The following is a 19,659-nucleotide window of genomic DNA, read 5'->3' as shown; positions in this document are numbered from 1 at the left end:
TCTTGGGGGGCCCGCTGGCCTCAAACAGCCATATCGTGGATAGTTAGCGGGAAAAAAAAAAAAGGTCAAGATGGTTACCATGACAACCAACTAACAGATCGTTAATGTAACAGCAACTTAACAAAGATGGCTAATATGCGATTATAAATTTGACAAACCTTCAAGAAACAACAACAACAACAGCTTTACAAAATCGGTCCGGTCGTTACGGCGGCAACAACCTTTGACGCCTTGTCGCTAAGTTAGCATCGAGGCTAGAGAGGCGAAAGCTCCGCACACGCCGTTAGCACAACAACAACTTAGCAAAAGATCCGTGGAGCAAGGGCTGCTAACGGTTATGGTTATTATAGATCACCATAGCAACAAATACGGTTCCGTAGACTTTCGCTTCGATGGAGGAAATGATGTTTACGTTGTATTCGCCGTCGGAGAAGGGGCAAGGGGGCGGGGCTTAGCGAGGGGCTCGGCAGCGCTAAGAGTTGGGCTAAAAATCCCCGGGTGTAAATAACCCCACACACCCTGGCTGAACCCAAAACAAGAAGAAACAACAAACCAAACCACCAATTCCATCATTCCAATCATAGACATATGTATTTTTTGCGTTTATATATATATATATATACACATATATATATGTAAATGTATATATATATACATATATGTATGTATAATTTTTTTTATGTGTTATTTTATTATTACCTCAGACAGAAAAAAACACCTGAGAAAAAACTGACAAAATGATTTCAATATTCTTCTTCTGTTATATATTCAATTATGTATATTACAACTATAGTCACATGATTCGAGCATATATCATATACACATATATATCTAGTGAGAGGAGAGTTTCATACAGTCGTATGGTACAGTCGCAGGAGGGTGCATTGTTGTCGTTCCTGGAAAAGTTTGGAAGGAGAGGTATAGACAAGTGTTTGCGTGTAAATCTATATATATATATTTATATATATATATACTTTTTTTTTTCTTCAAAATCAATACAATATTCAAGGAAACAAAGAAAAAGAGAAATTCAACTAAACTGAAGGAATAAAAAGACAAAGGAGAGGAGGAGTATAGGCAGTTCAATACTGTGTTCCAGGGGGTGGAAGTGTGCGTGTGTGTACATGTGTGTGTGTGTGTGTGTGTGTGTCAGGTGAAGGATCATATCAGATCAGCACCATAAAAAAGTCCATAACAACATCAACAACAACGATAAGGGTTAAAAACCTGGGTGAGGACTGTTTGTGCGTGTGTGTGTGTCTGTGTGTGTGTGTGTGTGTGTGTGTGTGTGTGTGTGTGACATGTAAAAGAAAACAAAGATCAAATCGAGCGCCCCCCACGCCATCCCCCCCATCTCGCCGACGACCCGATTCGTCTCCCATCGGGATGAAAAGCCCTGCGATCGAAAGGAAAAGAGGAATCGAATCGAAGTTAACGGATCAAGTGATTCTGAACAAACCGCCCTCCTCCTCTTCCTCCTCCTCCTTCTCACACCACCACCGCCATTTTTACTAAGACACCTCGCCGAGATACATTCTGCGCTCCACGCCATCTGTCGTTGGGAGACGACCAGCGGAGGGAGGGGGAGGGAGAAATAAAAGCGCCTGGTTTGGCCCCGCGACCGTCCAGCCGGCGGCCCCGCCCCCTGCCCCCGGCCCCGCCCCTGCCTGGTATTATATAAAATATACAAAAAATTATCTCCAAAATCCTCGGTTTCGCCGCCTCTATTAGAAAAATATACAATAATCCTATTTCAAAATCTCTTTGCGTCGTGGACGAAACAAAAAACCACCCCCAGCCCCGCCGCCGCTGTCATCCGCCCACCGCCGCCGCCGCCGCTGCCGCGCTGCTGAACTAGCCCCGCCTCCCGGCCCCGCTCAAAAAATATCATTTTTTTTTAATTTTCTGTGTTTTTAAGAAATGCTTCTCTTGGCAGAAACACATCGGCGTGTTTTTTTTTTTTTTTTTTCCTGAATCGGTTTCTACCCGACACCCTGCCGGACCCCGGGGGAGAGGGGGCGGGGCCTAGGGAGGGAGGGGGGGGGCGCACTATTTGCGGAAAACGCGGCGCGGCGCCGGGCGTAAACGGCGTGACGAGTGTGGGGACGGGGGGAGGGGAGGGGAGGGAGCTGCCCAGGTGACACGGTCACATCATGTGGATTCAGAGATAAACAAAGATGGCGGTTACTTCCTGTTTGGTCGTCAGGGACGGGGGGAGGGTTACGCCCGGCCTCGCGCAGCGCTTTGCCGCAGATCTACGCCGGCCTTCCTCCTCGCCACTTCACCTAAAGTGCTGCTGTTGCCGGGTTGCCTTGTACCCCTTTTTTTTTTGTTTGTTTGTTTATGTGAAACTCCTCCTCCTCCTCCGCCGTCCTTCCTCTTCCGCCATCTTCTTCTCTCCGTCGCCGCCGGCGCCTCACAAGTCTCCGTGGCGGCTCTCGTACTTGTTGATGATGTTCCTGCAGCGGCCCAGCTCCTTCCGCATGTCGGCGACCTCCTGGCGCAGCGCGGCGTTCTCGCGCTCCAGGAAGGCGGCGCGCACCGAGATCTGGTTCTCCTTCAGCCGCCGGGCGTCCCGCGAGCGTTTGGCCGCCTCGTTGTTCTTCACGCGGCGGCTCCAGTACTTCTCGTCCTGCCGACGGCAGCGCGGTATGTTGGGGTGTGTGGGGAGGAAGGAGGGAGGGAGGAGAGAGAGAGAGAGGGGGATGAGAAGGGTCAGTCACGTGATGAGAGGAGGAGGAGGAAGAGGAAGAGAGCGCAGGTTTGGACCGGATCGTGGAAACATGCTAACAGCGAGATGCTATGCTAGCTGATAAACAGGTAGGCGAAAAGGCCGGAGGTCGAACAAAAAAGCGTCTTCCTGGTGAGTCGTCCTAGCACAGAGGTCAATTCTTGCAAGGCAGCAAGTGAGCGTGTGTATGTGTGTGTGTGTGTGTGTGTGTGTGTGTGGAGTTGCTGATGGTGCGTCATGCTAAGATAAAATATTGGTAGCTAACAGCGATGCTAACATGATAAACAAACAGAGGAGCTTGTTCGCTATAAGCTAACAGCCACAGCGCCACAGTGCTACACTAACAGACTTTTGCAGCCAATAGGGATTCATTCTCCGGCCATCAAGAAAATGATACATTCACATGCTTGGAACCAGTGTGTTTGTGTGTGTGTGTGTGTGTGTAAGGGTGTGTATTCATGGATAAACTGTATGAATGTACTTGGCTCTGTGATTGACAGGTGACCGCTCGCACTGGGGAAACACGGTTTAGCTAAATGTTCTTCTTCCAGGTGCGCTAACCTCTCTTTTGCTCGGCTACACTCCGGTTGAACCCTGAAGCTTTTTCAATCGACAGGACAACATTTTTACCAAAAACCCTGAAATGCATCCCGTCTTCTGAAGCCGTCATGCTCTTCTGTTCGCTAGCTGCAGGGGGTTGTGTGTCAGAGGCTGTTTTGAGGGGGGCAAAGGTTTGTGGGAGATGTAGTACCTTCTGCTCCTCGGGCACGAGCATCTTGCGGGCTTTCTTGATCATGGGCTGGGGTTTGAGCTCCTCCTCGCTGAAGCGGTGCCGCCGCGGGTCGAAGGCCTCCTGCCCCGGCACGCTGGAGAGCGCCAGGTCCGCCGGGTCCGGGTCAAACTTCACCTGGATGTCGCCGCCGCCGTTGGCCGCGGCCGGGGGGCCCGGGGGCCCCGGCGGGCAGCTGGATGTCGGGGATGGATCCTGAGGGACCGACTGGCCTCCTGTTGTGGGTGGAAGCAAACGGGAGTCGTTCTGAGGGGGCCGGAGCCACGACACAACCAAACCGTTCGAGTTAGAACCTGCAGAACGGTACTGGATTCATATTAGATACAATACAATATGATGTAATGATAAATAATTCAGACAAAATTACATAAATTTGAAAATGTAACGAATTACTTTGAAAAATAGTAATTTCAATCCATCCTGTTTATTGTTGTTTGTTTGAGGATGGTTAATATTTATGGTTGTTTGTTGTTGTTTTTGTTTATGACGTATGTTTTTTAATGTCATGGGTTGTTATAGTTTTATTTTAGTGTTATTATTTGTTTATTTATGTTTTACATTGTATTACATGGAGTGTCAATATAGATTATTATATATATAATATATAAAAAAGAATATATATATATATATATATTTTTTTTAAATTTAGCAAAAAGTACGTCTCCCGAGCAGTTCCAGATTTTGCCACTAGAGGGCGCCACTGGACGCATCTGCGATTATTTATAAGGCCAAATTCATAAAGATGAAGAAGAAAAGAAGTGGAAAAGACAAACTCCTACAAAGGAGTTTAAAACGAAACTCAATATAAAATCTGGACTGGAAACCATCATCTGCACTCCACTCTTGGAGTTCTTCCTTCTTTCCTTCCTTCCCTTCTTTCTCGGCTCAAAGCAGTGCCTCCCAGGAGGGGCTGCAATGACGCCGCTCCGCCACCAGGGGGCGCTATCGCACCGCGTTCGGCCCGCTCACCCTCAGCGCGCCGAGACCGGAAACTATCTTACCATAGTAAAAGCACGGAGGAGGAAATATTGACAAATATTACCCGCAAGGAGGAAATACAAAGAAATATTCTACCGCAAAGTGGAAAAATAGAGGAATATTCAACCGCAAATTGGACATATAGAGAAATATTCAACTACAAAAGAATTATAGAGACATATTCTACCACAAAGAGGAATTATAGAGACATATTCAACCACAAGTTGGAATTATAGAGAAATATTCAACTGCAAGGAGGAATTACAGAGAAATTTTCAGGCACAAAGAGCAATTATAGAGAACTATTCAACTCCAAGGAGGGATTATAGAGGAATATTCAAGCGCAAGGAGGAATTACAGACTGATATTCAACTGCAAGGAATAAACAGGCAGAATAAAGAAGAAATATAGGAAAGGAAATATCATATTCATCTGTGAGGAGAATATATTGAGAAAAATCCACCCCCAAGGAGGAAATATATAGACATTTTCGATCGTATTGCGGAATGAAAAGGAAAGAGGAAGATATTCAAAAGAAAGGATTGAGGAAATGTGGGAATGTCAAGACATCACGTAGATGAGCGTCATGTGGTGGAGCAGAAGCTTATTTCACATCCCGTTGCCGTCGGCAACTGTCAGTCTTTTTTTTTTTCCCCCCAAGCAACATTCTGATCGCTCTGCGGCTGAAACCATTGGAGAATCACCAGGTGAAAATATGGCTCCCATCAGACACCAAATGACAGCTTTGAATAAATATTGCAGATTGTTTCCCGTCAAGAAGACACGACAGAGCGGAACGTCAAAGTGACCTTCTGAGGAACCGCGGTTTCCAAAATCCGGCTCTGAATTTACTCCGGGGGCCAAAAGTCAGTCACTCTTGAAAATGTCCCCCTCCGGACGGTTGGTACAATCCGGGGGATAAACGAGGACGGACGCCTCTCATTGGTATCCAACATCACCGGGTGGTACTCTGGATTTGGAGGTAAGCGTTACCATAGTAACCGCCTCATCAACAGCGTGGACGGGCCACTGGAATGAACGCGGCAAAATCGCGGTCGACACAAAGACGACCAACGGCCGCGCGACGAATATCTATCGAGAAGTTGTACATTCAAGAGCCCGGCCCGGTGGAACATCGCTCGTTTTTTGAACGTCCACACAAAGCAACGTTCACGCCACATCGTCAGCCTTCCACCCACACCCTCGGGGCCATCTGTCCGCCGGGGAGGCGTCGGCACGTGACGGCCCGGCAGCTGGGCCGCGGATGATCCGCCCAAACCCCCTCCCTCATCACGATCCACCATTTTGGGTAAAAAGTTAACAATCCGCTTTTGTTTCCTGCATTTGGGCTTTACCTCGCCATCGCCGTGGGTTCGATGACCAGACGGCGACCTTGATACGACCTCCAGGCTAACAACCACACCGTCGAAGCCCCAGCTAGGCGCTCCCGCTGCCTCAACCTCTCCAAGGGACCAGCATTTGCGCCCAGATGAGCATTTTAGCTTCAACTCCCGTCTGTTACCTAGAATTACCGACTTGTTTGTCCTGCGGTCGGCGATTCGGTACGGTTTGGCAGGAACGTCAAACGACAAGCGTTGAAAATGTAAATAAGACAAAGTGAAACTGAAAGTGAAAGTGTCGAGATGGCTCCGATGTCGTGGAAACGCGAGGGCCAGTCCTGGAAAAAACAGTGAATTCAATTAAAAAAAAAAGAATTGCAGTGCCTGCCGGCAGAGTGAGGGAGAGACGGAGGGAAAGAAGGAAGGAGGGAGGGAAAAGAGGCTCTTCCGTGGGCGGCGAGAAGAATCGCTCCGACACCCACGACCGCAGAAAATAGACGGGTTCGCGGTCGGAGAGTCAGGTGATCGAACCGCGGGGCCGCTTCGCTCGCCCACGAGCAGCGGGGAGGAGAAAAGAGAAAACATCACCGTCTTCCTCCAGGGTGGATGGAGGGGCTGATAAAACATTCAAAAATAAAGGAATACATGAAAAGGAGTTCATTCAGGTTGAGTTCTGTGGAAGCTGGAAGCTCCCGATAAGGAGCGAGTACGGACGCAAACCTCCGGGGAACAAGTCAGTTCAGGGAACGAGTCAGTTCGCTGTAGACTTGAAGGAACGTTGGAGTTCCCCTCTGACCCGGAGGGGTCGAGTTAGAAGGAGGGAACCGGGCTGGTTTCCTTGAGATCATCGCAAACTAACTTGTTATCAAGAGAAAACAGGGGGACTAACTCGCCATCCAGGTGGTTTCACCCATTATCGTGAGAAAATGAACTCGTCACCACAAGGGAAATAGCTTGTTGCTGTTTGTTTTCCCGAAAACTAAGAAAAACTGCAGTTTCTAGAAGTACTTCTGCTTCGGGGAAACACACGTCCAGCCACCAGGAGACACAGTCAATGCAGGCATTGGGATCTATTCGATTGATCCGCAAAATGTGAACCAAATTTATTGATTGATTGATGAAAATGAAGGAAAACGACAATTGACCGAGTCGCTAAACGTCCTGGAAACTGTTTTCATCATAATAAATACTAAGTAATATTTCCAAAATGAAAAAATTATAATTCATATTAAAATAGTATTAAAATAACGGAATGTTCAATTAAGTAATAAAAAGTGAGAAATTAGTGACAAGACAACAATAAGATGGTGATACCATAAATTTACAAAAATAACTTCAATAAAATCATATTTGCGCTTCATGTTGTGCCACCCCGAGTCTAAATGTATCCCAAAAAAGATTTTACAACGAAAGCATCTGTTATGTGGGTTTAATTTTAGTGAAAGTTGTACACATGTGAAACATACACACACACACACACACACTCACGCACACACGTGCATGGACGCACACACAAACACACACACACAGATACACACCACTGAGCAGCCTTGGCCTGCCTCCGCACTCACACTTGCTCTGCCAGCACATGGACATTCACATGAGTCCATGAAAAACTACACCCTACCCGTGCACTCTTTCAACACACACACACACACACATATACACACACACGCACAAACATGTTCACACGTGCACACGCCGACAACAATGCAGCCCAGGTGACACACCCGGGCAGCCATGTTCCTAATGTCAACACGCTGCCGGAGTGTTATGTCACCACAGCAGGGAGATAGTAGTGACCCCCACGTCCACACACATGGGCACACACACACACACACACACACACACACACACGCATACGCAGGCACGCAGGCACGCAGGCACGCATGCACACATGCACACACACACTTTCAGAACTGCGGCTTACTCTGTCAGACGTCCAAATTAGGAGCGTGCTCAGTTGTTATTAAACACCACTCCACGTCACCAGTGCTTTCGCACCTCCTGCTCCGTTGCCATGGTAACGGTCAGCTGACCAGCCCCCTCCCCAGCCGGTCCGGTTTCGCACCGGCAACAATTTTGGCATCAAGAAAAAGAGAGCACAAAAACAAGCCGGCCTAGAATATGCATATCACAGCGGGATTGTATTTTCCTGTTGCATGCTAGCGCTTCGCTTGGTAGCGTCTGGGTCGCGCTGGATTTCTTTACGAAAAACGCAAATGGCGGCGATCGGGAATCTACGATCAATTGCCATAACGCCGCCTGCCTCGGCCCTTGAGCCGGGCAGCACCAGCTGGGCGGTATTATGATACTGTCACCATCACATGTTCGCCATTTCCTAGTTCACGGCGGTTCAACGATAAGGAGGCGATAAATCAATTACTGGATTGATTCGGAGGTGACGCCGCGACAATTTTGCTCTTCTCTCGACATCATCTGAACAATCCCTGCAGATCGGTCGTTCCTCGATGCATCGGTCACATTAAAAAGACACAAATTTTAGTGTTTGGTTTCAATTTCGCCCCGTTATTAAATTTGAAATTGAAGAATAATAAATCTGTTTTTCTATCCATGTGAGGACAGGCCGCTTCATATCCCTCCAGTTCTCCCCTGCTAGTCTGCCTCTCCCTTCCCCTTCCAATCCCTCCCCCTCTTCCTCCTCCTCGGCTCCGACGCGCTCTGCAGCGGCACGTGACGTGGCGGCGGCACATGGCCCGAGCGTGTGAGACGGAGAGCGAGAGATTTCAAAACATGCAAAGCTAACTCTCTTGGCTCGCTCTCCCCCTCCCTCCCTCCATCCCTCTATCCCCTTTCTCTCAGTGTTACAGAGTGCAGAGTCAGTGTCTCTTTAACCCTTTCCTTGCCTCCGTTAAAGAGGCCCTGGAGCTTGAAAAATAACTCTCTCTCTTTATATATATGTATATGTGTGTGTGTGTGTGTGTGTGTGAGCGTTTAAATATATGTACAGGGTGTGTATTCGTCACGTGGGGGGGTTCCCCGGGGGGTAATCGGGAATCGGTCCAATCCAGACGCTGGTATTTAGCGGCGGTGTGGTGTTAGCGATCCCGTTAGCGTCTTGTTTGTTTTTCCCCTCCCGGACGCCACCTGATGTGCTCGTGCACGTTGAAAAGAGGCGAGTACTACACAGCACTGGTCGGTACTCGGAGCTGAACCGCCAGAAGCGCGTCGAGGTGATTTGTAGCGCCGTCGCCAGGGAGACGAACCACGTTCCCGCCATCCTGAGGAGCGACACCGATGCCGCTAACATCGGCTAGCATCCCAGAACCGGACGAACTCTGCGACCCTCGGTGTTACCGCGGTGTAAAGCGCGTCTCGCGAGGTATTATGGGATGGATCCTGTGACGGCGCTCGGCCGCCGTCGAATAACGTCCCGCCCCTTTGGAAGATTCGGAACCTCAGATCCTGCAACCATGACAACCAGCGAGCATGTTTTGTTCGAGGGCAGAAACGGGAACATCCCGGCTATGCTAAGCTAGGCTAGGCTAACTCAAAATACCCGAGAAATCAGGCATTGATTCCTGCCGAATCATCAGAAAACTACCCGAAAAGCTAATCTTTGATCACAGATACACCTATACGCGATGACAGGTCTTCTTTGCACGATATTTGACTGCTTATCTTGAGAAGTCCTTTCTTTCTGGTGCGGCGGGTTTTATTTTTCTAAAAAGCGACAGCTGGGGCCTCTTCCCCCTCCTCCTCCTCCTCCTCCTCTCCTTCCTCGGGTCCGCGGAGCCCAGAGGACGAGCCTGGATTCAGACCAAACGTGTGGATCACATTATTATTTCCAGCCTACTTTCCATCCCTTCCTCGCCGTAGTAACACTCGGCCTCCACCGCCACCACCACCTCGGGGATTTCTGGCTGAATGCGTCGTGCTCGGTCCGATCACGTGTTCATAATTCAGAATAAAGAGGCGAGTGTGCGTGTGCATGCATGCAAACACGCACACACATGCACGGTAAAAGCGAGTTTGCATTGAAGCCCAGAGAGTTGCATGCAAATGGCGAAAAACAAAGAGCACACTCATATGCATGTTGGAAGCACAACGTATGGCACACACACACACACACACACACACACCGTGACTGTGTGTGTGCACACTGGCACTCAGGCTAGATACACACACACACACACACACACACACACACACTCCGAGCCTTGCAGCAGTGAGTGTATTCTCTCTCCTGCGTGGCTGCCTTCTTTCATGCATCTTTTTTGACTGCATTTGTTTTGTGTGTGTGTGTGTGTGTCTGTGTGTGTTTTCTTCAAGCAACTGCGGAGGTTTGTTTTATTCTTGTCTTACAATGTTAGCCCCCCCGCCCCCTCACCCCCCGCCTCTTGTTTATGACTCAGAATAAACAGGTTCCACTCAGGATGGGATCCTGCTGCGCTGCTCTTCTTCCTCTTCCTCTTCCTCTTCGTCTCCGAGCGTCGTCGTGAGCGAGCCGATCGGGGAAAACGGCCGGCGAACGGATCGATCTTTTGACACGGCGACCGAATTCGTCCCCATTCTTTCACGAATGTCCCCGCTGTGGGGCCCGTAAAGATCTGTCCATGCTAATCTAATCTGATCCAATCTCATCTGATCTGATCTAATCTAATTTATTCTGATCCAAATTAATCGGATTCAATCTAATCTAACATAACATAATTTATTCTGATCTAATCAAATCTGATCTAATCTGAATTACTCTAATCTGATTTGATTTAATCCCTTTTAATCTAAAATATCTGATCAATTCCGATTTAATCGATTCTGATTGAACGCAATGTAATCGAACCTAATCTGATCCGATCTAATCTAATCTGAATATCTCAATCAGCAAAGCATTGCTTGAAAGATAATCAACAAATTATCTGAATTCAATGTTTTCCAAAAAAAAAAAAAAAATTAGCACCAGGATTATCTTAAAGATGCTATCAAGGTTAGCTCTATCAAGGAAGAAGTTGCACTTTTTAATTTATTTATTTCTCTTAAAAAAAGGCGGGGTCATGTGACGCGGCGGCGGCAGCTCCGCCTCACAGCGGCAGGAAGCTGAATTATGAATAGACGTGAGAGGAGGGGAGGCTGCGGGACGGGACGGGGCCTCCAGACGGTAAAAATAGCGAGTGTTTGGCCGGAACAGGACAGGAATGTGATGAAATATTGAAGCTCACACGTGACGGCGGCGTGCAGCCTCTCTCCCTCCCCGGCTGCGCGGACTAAATCTGGATTCTTTAATCCGGCGAGAGGTTCAAAATTATGGGGATTTAAAGAACCGGCCTCCCGGACGGCAACAAGCTCAGATTTCACCCTTCAAGTGATTGGGCCCATTAGCGGCTAGCAGGCTAAATGGATAGCTTGCATGTATTGCTTTTCGTGTGCACCCTGCATCATTACCAAACCTCCGTTGATGCTAACGCCAATTCGCGTTGCATTGCCAATTTTTGCATTTTAAAAAAAAAGGAAACTTAGCTTGTGAGCATTTAGCTGTTAGCCTGGTTTTGCTTAATATTAGCTTTGAGCTTGCGGTGAAGTTCTGCGATGGCAATCAAAGGGGTGTAAAGTACTCGGTGTGTAATTTGTGCACTATTTCCAGGCTGGCGTGACTCAGCGCAACAGCTCTTGGGTGCAAAGTTGTAGCACCTCGGCATGGCGAGACACGTTGCCCTGGCAACTGGCATCCAAAAGGCAATCAGCTGAGCGGGGCTACTCACAAGTGAGGAAAGTGCGCATTTAACACCCTCGCGCCGTTTTTAGTGTTTTTGTAAATGTCAGATGTTGGGATGCGCCGCGGCGTCCGCGGGGCGAGGAAACCGATAAGCGATCGATAGCTCGCACACTCACCGTGTAGACACTCGGGACCTCCCATCATGCCTTGCTGCGGCTGCTGGGGAGGAGGAGGCGGCGGCTGGACGGTCTCCAGGCCCAGGAGGGAGGAAGAGGATGACGAGGAGGACATGGAGGAGGAAGAGGAGGAGCACGGCGGCGGGGAGGTGGGGGGGCACTGGGAGCTCTGGTTGGGCACAGCAGACTGGGAGCTCTGGGGACGAGACGTCACGATTAATGAATTGCATGAAGCGCGTCTCCATGGAGACCACGACGTTTACAATGTCAAACTTCAAACAAATTTAATTAGTGGATTCTTTCAGGGAATATCCTTTACGACCTTTTGCAAATTTTGTCGGATGCAGCTAAGTGCACGTAGGTGCTAACGGGTGCTTTAAAGAGAAGCTAAGATGCTAACAAGCAAATGCAAATATATGCTAAAAGACACTGACAGGTGTGGACAAACAGATTAACACCAATTTAAAGAGAAGCTAAGATGCTAACAGGAACAGATGTGAACACCTGCAAACAGGCACCAAAAAACAAAATCTAAGGTGGTAACAGAAACATTTGCAAATACATGCTAAAGGATGCAAGCAGGCGGCCATAAACACATCAATATGGGTTTTGATAAAGGACTATGATGCTTACAGGAACAGATGCGAACAGCAGTTTATTAGCGCTTGCAAGCGCTAATAAACAGACCACTGTATTTTTAGAATCAAGATGCTAACTGTTTTGAAACTACTATCTATAGTGTGCTTTATTATTTCACTGTAATTAGCAGTAGCCTGAGCTAACGAGTGAGCCGGTGGAAGCCCCTCACCTGTGAGGGGATCTGGGCGCTGGCGGAGCTGGGCCCGTTGCTGTGCATGCCCATCCCGTTCTCCGTCAGGAACTCCTCCAGGTCCATGTACTGCAGTTGGAAGAGGCCGCCGTCGCAGGGCAACGTCCGCTCCCACAGCAGCGGCCCCAGGAAGGCCGATTGGGAGTTGGGCCGCAGGGCGCCGCCCAGCCCGCCGGGGCCCCCGGCGCCGATGCCCATGGAGTCCTCGTCCGAGTCCAGGGGTTTGTCCTTGTCTGCGGAGGAAGAGGAGGTCAGACGGGCGCTGAGGAGGCTGGATGGAGCCGACGGGAAGCGAGGCTTCCAAATTAAAATCTGACCAGAGGCGCCGCAGCGGGATCTTATTTTGAAAGGATAAAAAACATCGTAAAACAGGCCGGAGGGGGGTGGCTGGTGCTGCCTCAATGCAATGAATATAAAGTAAAAAAATAAAGCAAATCACAGCTTGTTCTATGAATGAGAGGGTGAATGATTGGGTGTTTCTATAGGATGGACTTGAGATTGACAGCTGACTCTGATTGACAGCTGACCCGTCGAGCCGTAATTTGTCTCGGAACGAGGACAGAGGTAAAGCAGCATTTTGTTTTTGTAAATTTTCTTTCCAATAAGACGCCATGTTTGCAACCCGAAAACGGAAGCCTTGAGGAGGGGGCCGTCGAGTGCAAGGCGTGCAAACGACACAAATAACAGTAAAAGAAAAACAAGTAAAGGGCGTATTTCCTCCGGAGCGGCGGGTGGAGGAGGAGGAGGAGGAAGAACATCAGGAAATTTAAATTTAAAGGGATTAGAGGACATAAAGCCACAGGAGATTAGAGCATGAAAACAGCGGCGAGGGAAGAGGGTTCACCGGACCGCTGCCCTTCTATAATCCCACTCCTCCTCCTCCTCTTTTTATCGCCATTCCTGCCCCCCCACCCACGGACCTGATTGGACGGACGGCGAGGAGGCAGCTGCGGCTTAAAACAGACGCAAGTCCATTTCCTGTCTACAAGGCCAAGCAGTGGTTATTACACAGATATTGACGCTTTGAAACTTGGACGTCGCTTACACACACATACGAGCGTGCACGCACCACGCCGAAATGTGTGATACCAAAATAAAACCCTGTCAGAGCCGGGGATTAACCTGCCTTAACAAATTAAAACGTGTTTTTCTATTTATGGGACGGCGCATATTCGTCATGCACGATTTGCATTTATGTAAATCAACGCCGACCCGCGCCGCTCTTCCTCACTTCCTGTTAGCTGAGACGTTAGCGCTGTCACTTAGACTGGGGCTGGGGTTGTAATAAAATTGTTATTAACGTCAATATTTATGTCTCCACAACTTCCTGGAACAGGAGCTGCAAAGAGGCTGGAGGCTACGCTAGTTGTCTCACCGCAAACGGACTACTGTTTAGCTAGCAGAACTACAACAAAGATTTTTTTCTTTTCTTTAATGGGCGCTTCATACGGCGAGCCACAGGCTCCTCTCCTCCCGGGAGATGTTAGCTTACATCGCTTACCCAAGGCTGGTTAGCAAACATCACGATGCTTGCTGATTTTTATCGTCATAACAACAGTAGCTTACGCCGTTGGCTTACAGATGATAGCATCGGTGTGGTGTACGATTCACGTTAATAGTTTTTCATATACCATGTAGGACTTTCTTTGCCCGCCTAGCCTAGCGTAACAACTGGCTGCGTCACAGTTGGAACTGAAGTTTAGATGACAACATATAGTTAAGGTGCCAAGGAAATATAATAAGTACTGCAAAGTTGACTGCAGACATTTGTACTGCAATACTTTTGCTTCAGTACTTTAAAAATGACTAAACAGCCTGTTCTCTTCCTATAACACAAGACTGAAACAGAAATGAAAATGTTTCTGTACGGTGTGGCAAAGCCCTCTGCACTAACAGCTAGCAGTTGTAGCTAAGCAAGCCCAAAAATTGATGTTTCTGTTCCGGGGGTAAAGGAACCCCTTTTAGAAATGACTCAAAGTCTAAAAGCTTTCCTGACATGTGTAAAATGTAGCTATGCTAGCTCTTCTGCTAGCTAAGACTGTGCCAAGCTGGATTAGCGCTCCATTAGCAACACGACTGATATCATTCCAGGATTATACTGCAGAAAAGAGCACTTTCAGCCCCGACGAACGAAAGACGGCACTTATTTGAATTATTCCTTCAGACTGAAGAGAACATTAGCATCTGCATCCTCATTGGAGGCTGACATTTATTATTCAATGTGGAGTTGATGCTTTGAAAACAAAGTTAAAAGCAGAATAAAACATCAGCATGTCTTCTGTGGTTTACTTTTGTACAAATACACGACTGCGGATTCAAAGATGGACGGATTCGAAAGTTGCTAATTGCTAAGCTCGTTAGCACCGCCTTTGTTAGCGCCGCTTCTGTTTCTGAAACATTAAAAAGGAACGGACGCCAACTTTGAACGCGCCCGGAAACCTTTTCTCTCATTTCATCCATTAACCTTTTTCAATAACAACCATTACACACACTATGCTAAGCTAACACAGCGCTTTGCTTTTTTTTCTTGGGCGGGGGTGTGAAATGAACAGAGGGTGAAATGGACATTTTATTCGCTCGGGAATAAAGACGGCACGGCGCTGTTATTAACGGAGGTCAGGGGATCAGCAGCGGAGCGGCGAGGAAGAGGGAGAGGAGGCGGGAGAGAGTGAGGGAGGTGAAGACGAGAGAGAACACAAGGGTTCAGAAGAAGAAAAAAACCCAGGAGGGAATCACAAACTCCACTTCCTGTCTGGGATGAATCGGGTGGGATCGGATTAATCTGGGCTTAATCTCAGAGCAGGCGCATCCTCGAACTACTGCCACTATTACTGTCACCACTACCGCAACTATTACAGCAAACGATACCGTAATGTCAACATGACTACTACTGCAACTGCATAAACTACTGCACATATTATTACAACTACATTTACTGCTGCAACCACCACCTGCATAACAACTGCAGTCAAGGTAGTTTTAGTCCATGCAGTCGCACACACAGTACTGGTGTACTTCATACAGCGAAGGAACGGGCCGGTTTTGAGGATTCATTCGTATTTTCCCGGGTTCGAGTCGGTTCTGCTAGGAAGATGAGGAGAGAGGAGTTGGAGAGGATGAATAAAAATGGGAAACGTGAGAGGATGCGCGAGGGGGCGAGAGATGGATGTGCGAGATGGAAGAGTGGGTGTTTTTGCGAGGGCGTCAAACAAAGCCGGCCGCGGGAGGATGAGGAGGAGGAGGAGAAACATGGTGGATGTGTAAAAAGCTGGGGGCCGGTTTGAAAACACATCAAACGCCGTTAGCCGGGCCGTGAACGCATCATTCGGAGAGGAGGAGAAGCGTCACGGTCGCGAAAGCTGGTGCAGCGACGAGCCACCGGGGGGCGCCGCCCCGAACATCTCCCGCCTTCTGCTGCAGACGCTTCAGACGCTCCTGTCTCTTCCGGACTTTTGACCGTTTGTTTTTGTTTCTCGGAGCCCTGAGGCGCTACACCGCTCACGTGGCCGCCGCGCTCAGCTGACACCATCATGACTCCTCCAACCACGTGTGTGTGTGTCTGTGTGTGGGTGGGGAGGGGGGGGGTCATGGGGGGGCGCGGTTTCGTCCAGGGGTTCGACTTTTTTGCAATCTAACCTGCGTAATTTCTGTGCAAACAAACGCCCGCCCGAGCCACGGGCCTGCAGAGGATTACGGCGGCCTCACAAGACACACAGCCAAAGATTGTGTGTGTGTGCATGCGTGCATGTGTGTGTCAGAGCAGTTGACTGGGAGTTATGACATCTTGGTGCAGGGGCTGGTTAATATTTGTCTCGGTCGTTTCCATGCATGGACGGCGTCCATCCCATCGGTGGGGCTTTTAATGTGAAAATCCACGTCAACAGGAAGAGGGAGGCTGAGTTGACAGCGTGTGTGTGTGTGTGTGTGTGTGTGTGTGTGTGTGTGTGTGTGGTTGGACACGTGTGTGTTGGGGAAGCAACGTCTGTTTTACAATCACGGCAATTAAGTCACATGACCCTGCACACAACAGCTTTATCACGGTGTAATAACATCTCATGACATGCAGGGGATCTGGTCTCAAAGGCCCTCAGGTGATTTTAGTTTTCTAACTAGAATGAAGTTGATGAATATTTTTTCTGAATATCTGACTGAAGATCTTAGATGGATACGATTTCTCTGAAGAATTAATTGATTATTGATATTATGGGGAATTTAACTGCCTATTCCCATTTAATTTGTGCAGATTTAGTTTACAATCCATTCTTGGCGTCATTCTCTGGATTTTATTTATTTATTTATTTGTCATTATTGTATTCAAACTACTAATTTCCTGCTTTTAAAAAGGGCAGGTTCAGTGTTGAGTCTCGATCGTGATACCGAGGGGCCACGATCAGCAAATGAAAAGAAAAGGAAGAATGAAAAAAGGAGTAATTAGGACGTCAAACGACACGGAGCCTGTGTTTACATCTGCAGAAGAATCCAGGGTCACGTGACCGGCGGGATTGTTTATGTTTGGGGGGGCAGATGGTGCCCAGGGGCCCCCGCCTTTTTAATGAGGCCCTGTCCAGCTGCTGCTGTGCAGATTGCAATATCAAATTAGATTAAATTAAACTGACACTGGATTCAATTGGAATGCCATGAAATAAAATAAAATTGAATACAATCAATATGAAATAAAATTGCTGAAAATAACAGAACATAGAATTAAAATTAATAAAATAAATTAAATCATCACGTGAAAAAGTTAAATCAACATGATATGAAATTACTTGACTTGGAATTAAAATGAAGCGGCAACGTGTCAGTGGAGGTTGTCAGTCATTCCAAGTCATGAATTTTACTTTTTTTTTTTTTTTTTCACTAAATTCAAATCCGGTTGCCGTGACAAGAAGATTTTGACAAGAATTGAAATAAAAGTTGGAAGAAAAAAAAACACTGTGTTTCCTATTGGAAAATCAAATATAATCAAATCAAATGACTCGAAATCACTATAAATGACACCAAACGCGATGAAAGTAATTTTCCTTAAACTAATATTATGAAATACCGTCCCTTTAACGGCTTCAGCTTCGCCGAACCTGTCGCTCCGGCACGTGCGGGCGCATGCGCACGCACACGCCTCCGCGCACACGCTCACCTTTCATCTCGCAGCAGTCCTTCGCGCCCCGCTGGTCGCTCTTGATTGGCAGCTGCAGCAGCGACTTCAGATTGGTCATGGAGGTCAGGTGACCTCCTTGGGGGCCACTTCCGGCCGGGTTGGCGGCCCCGAACTGCGGGCTGGTGGCCCCAGCAGGGAGATCCGGCGGAAGCAGCTGCGTGAGCGGCCTGGACATCCCGGGGCCCGCTTCCGGTTTGGGGGGGGGGGTGCGAGACCCTCGGGCTCGCGTGCGCGAGATCAAGATAATCCAATTAGCGACGCGGGTTGGAACGGGCGCGCGCTTACAGGTGTGCGCGCGTGCGCGGGGGGCGCCCCTCCTCCTCCTCCTCCTCTTCCCCCCGTGCGCGTTCACGTGCGCTCAAGACCTCCACCTGACCGGACGCTTTTCCATCATCCGTGGCTCGCGCGCGAAGAGGGGGGGGGAGAAGAAGAAGAAGAGGAAGAAAAAGAAGAAGAAGAAGAAGAAGAAGAAGATGGAAAAGTGGAAAAGGATTAAGAATTAAAAAGAAAAAAAAAGAAAAAAAAAAAAAAAAAGGGGGTTTATCTCCAAAATGGCAGCATTGTTGATCTCGCGAGGTTTAAATCCTCCGCGCCATCGCGGCGGCGACGCTTCTCCTCCGGATTCACACGCGCGGGAGGAAGAGGAGGATGATGAAGAGGAGGAAAAGGAAGGAGGGAGGAAGAGGAGGAGGAGGAGGTGCAACCGGATCCTAGAGGCGCACCGGACAAGTTGGCGGAGACGCCGCCGCCGCTCCGCTCGGTTCCGGTCCGGACGACGGAGAGCAGACAAGAGGAGGAGGAGGAGAAGGAGGAGGAGGAGGAGGAGGAGGAGGGGAGGAGAAAGGGGATTAGCGGGAGGGAGACGGAGCCAGGAATCAGGAGGGATAAATAAATAATCAAAAAAAAAAAGGATGGATGCAGAAATAAAAAAAGAGGAATTTAAAATGAAAAAGGAGAAAGAAACGCAAGGGAAGCGGGTCGAAGATGAACGGAAATGAAAAGATGGAGGAAATAAAAGAGCGACCGGCGGGAAAAAAATAATATCCAATAGTATGAGAGGAACATGGATGTTACTGAAAGCTCTTATTTTCCTCCCTCTCTCTCTCTCTCTCTCTCTCTTTCTCTCTCTTTTTCTCTCTCTCTCTCTCTCAGTCAGCTGGAACCAACACGGGCCACTCGCGCTACGTCATCGCTCACGGGGGAGAGGCGCCGAGGGGGCGTGGCTCGTTTGCATACCGGAGGCCACGCCCCCTCGTCCGTCGGGCGTGCGGCGTTCCCGTACACTGGGACATACCACTTTCACCATCCTTTTTGACGCTTTTAAAGGCAGACTCCTGTATTAGGGTCTCTGTCTGTGTTTACCACTTTTTCAGCCTTCATTCCAACATTGCTTTTAAGCATATCAAAAAGGTGTACTTATTCTCAGAATGACACAAACGCTTTAAAAACCCCGAAGCACAAAGGAAAAAAAATCTGAATCCTTTGACAGAATTATCAAAATGAATACAAAGTTGATGGCTATCCCCGGCGTCACGTAAACGCAACATATGTTTTGTCTTCATTGATGTGACGCCTCCGGCGACTTCAGCCAATCAGGAGCGCCGGGCCACGCCCACCCGTGTGGGAACCCCTTCCTGGAGTGACCCTGAACGCACCACGCCCCGTCCTCTCCCCGCCGCTGTCAATAAGATTAAAACTCAAACGCTTTCTGAGGCGTCAGTCCTCTCTCTCTCTCTCTCTCTCTCTCTTTCTCCCTCCGCCCCCGTCAGACGGTGGCTCAGACGCGGTGACAAAGGTGACATTTACCCGCAACGTGACCGCAAAAAAAATAAATAAATAAAAATAATCAGCTCAAGCTAGCCATGGGATTAGCTTCGGGAAGCGGGCTGTCAATGCGCCTGCGCGGCAGCCCTGGGTTCGAACCAATCACGGCCCGCAGAGCAGCTCAAACGTCCGCCGGTGTAAACAGCAGGTAAAGATGGC

General features: G+C 48.6%; 1 protein-coding gene across 1 annotated transcript; it reads right to left on the bottom strand.

Moving 5' to 3' along the window:
* Positions 1-752: 752 nt before the first annotated feature.
* Positions 753-18,520, bottom strand: dbpa (D site albumin promoter binding protein a). Its single transcript, XM_086171675.1, has 5 exons — positions 17,656-18,520; positions 12,498-12,751; positions 11,690-11,885; positions 3,483-3,736; positions 753-2,632 (listed from the first exon to the last, which is right to left on the bottom strand). Exons 1-5 carry the CDS (start codon positions 17,849-17,851, stop codon positions 2,417-2,419), a joined length of 1,116 nt encoding a protein of 371 aa, XP_086027801.1. The 5' UTR covers positions 17,852-18,520; the 3' UTR covers positions 753-2,416.
* Positions 18,521-19,659: the final 1,139 nt, after the last annotated feature.

Source organism: Fistularia commersonii, chromosome 24 (genome assembly GCF_037954325.1).
Source record: "Fistularia commersonii isolate RoL2024-O1a breed Wild chromosome 24, RoL_Fcom_v1.0, whole genome shotgun sequence".
Lineage (NCBI taxonomy): Eukaryota > Metazoa > Chordata > Actinopteri > Syngnathiformes > Fistulariidae > Fistularia > Fistularia commersonii.
This window is presented reverse-complemented; position numbering and strand designations above follow the sequence as displayed.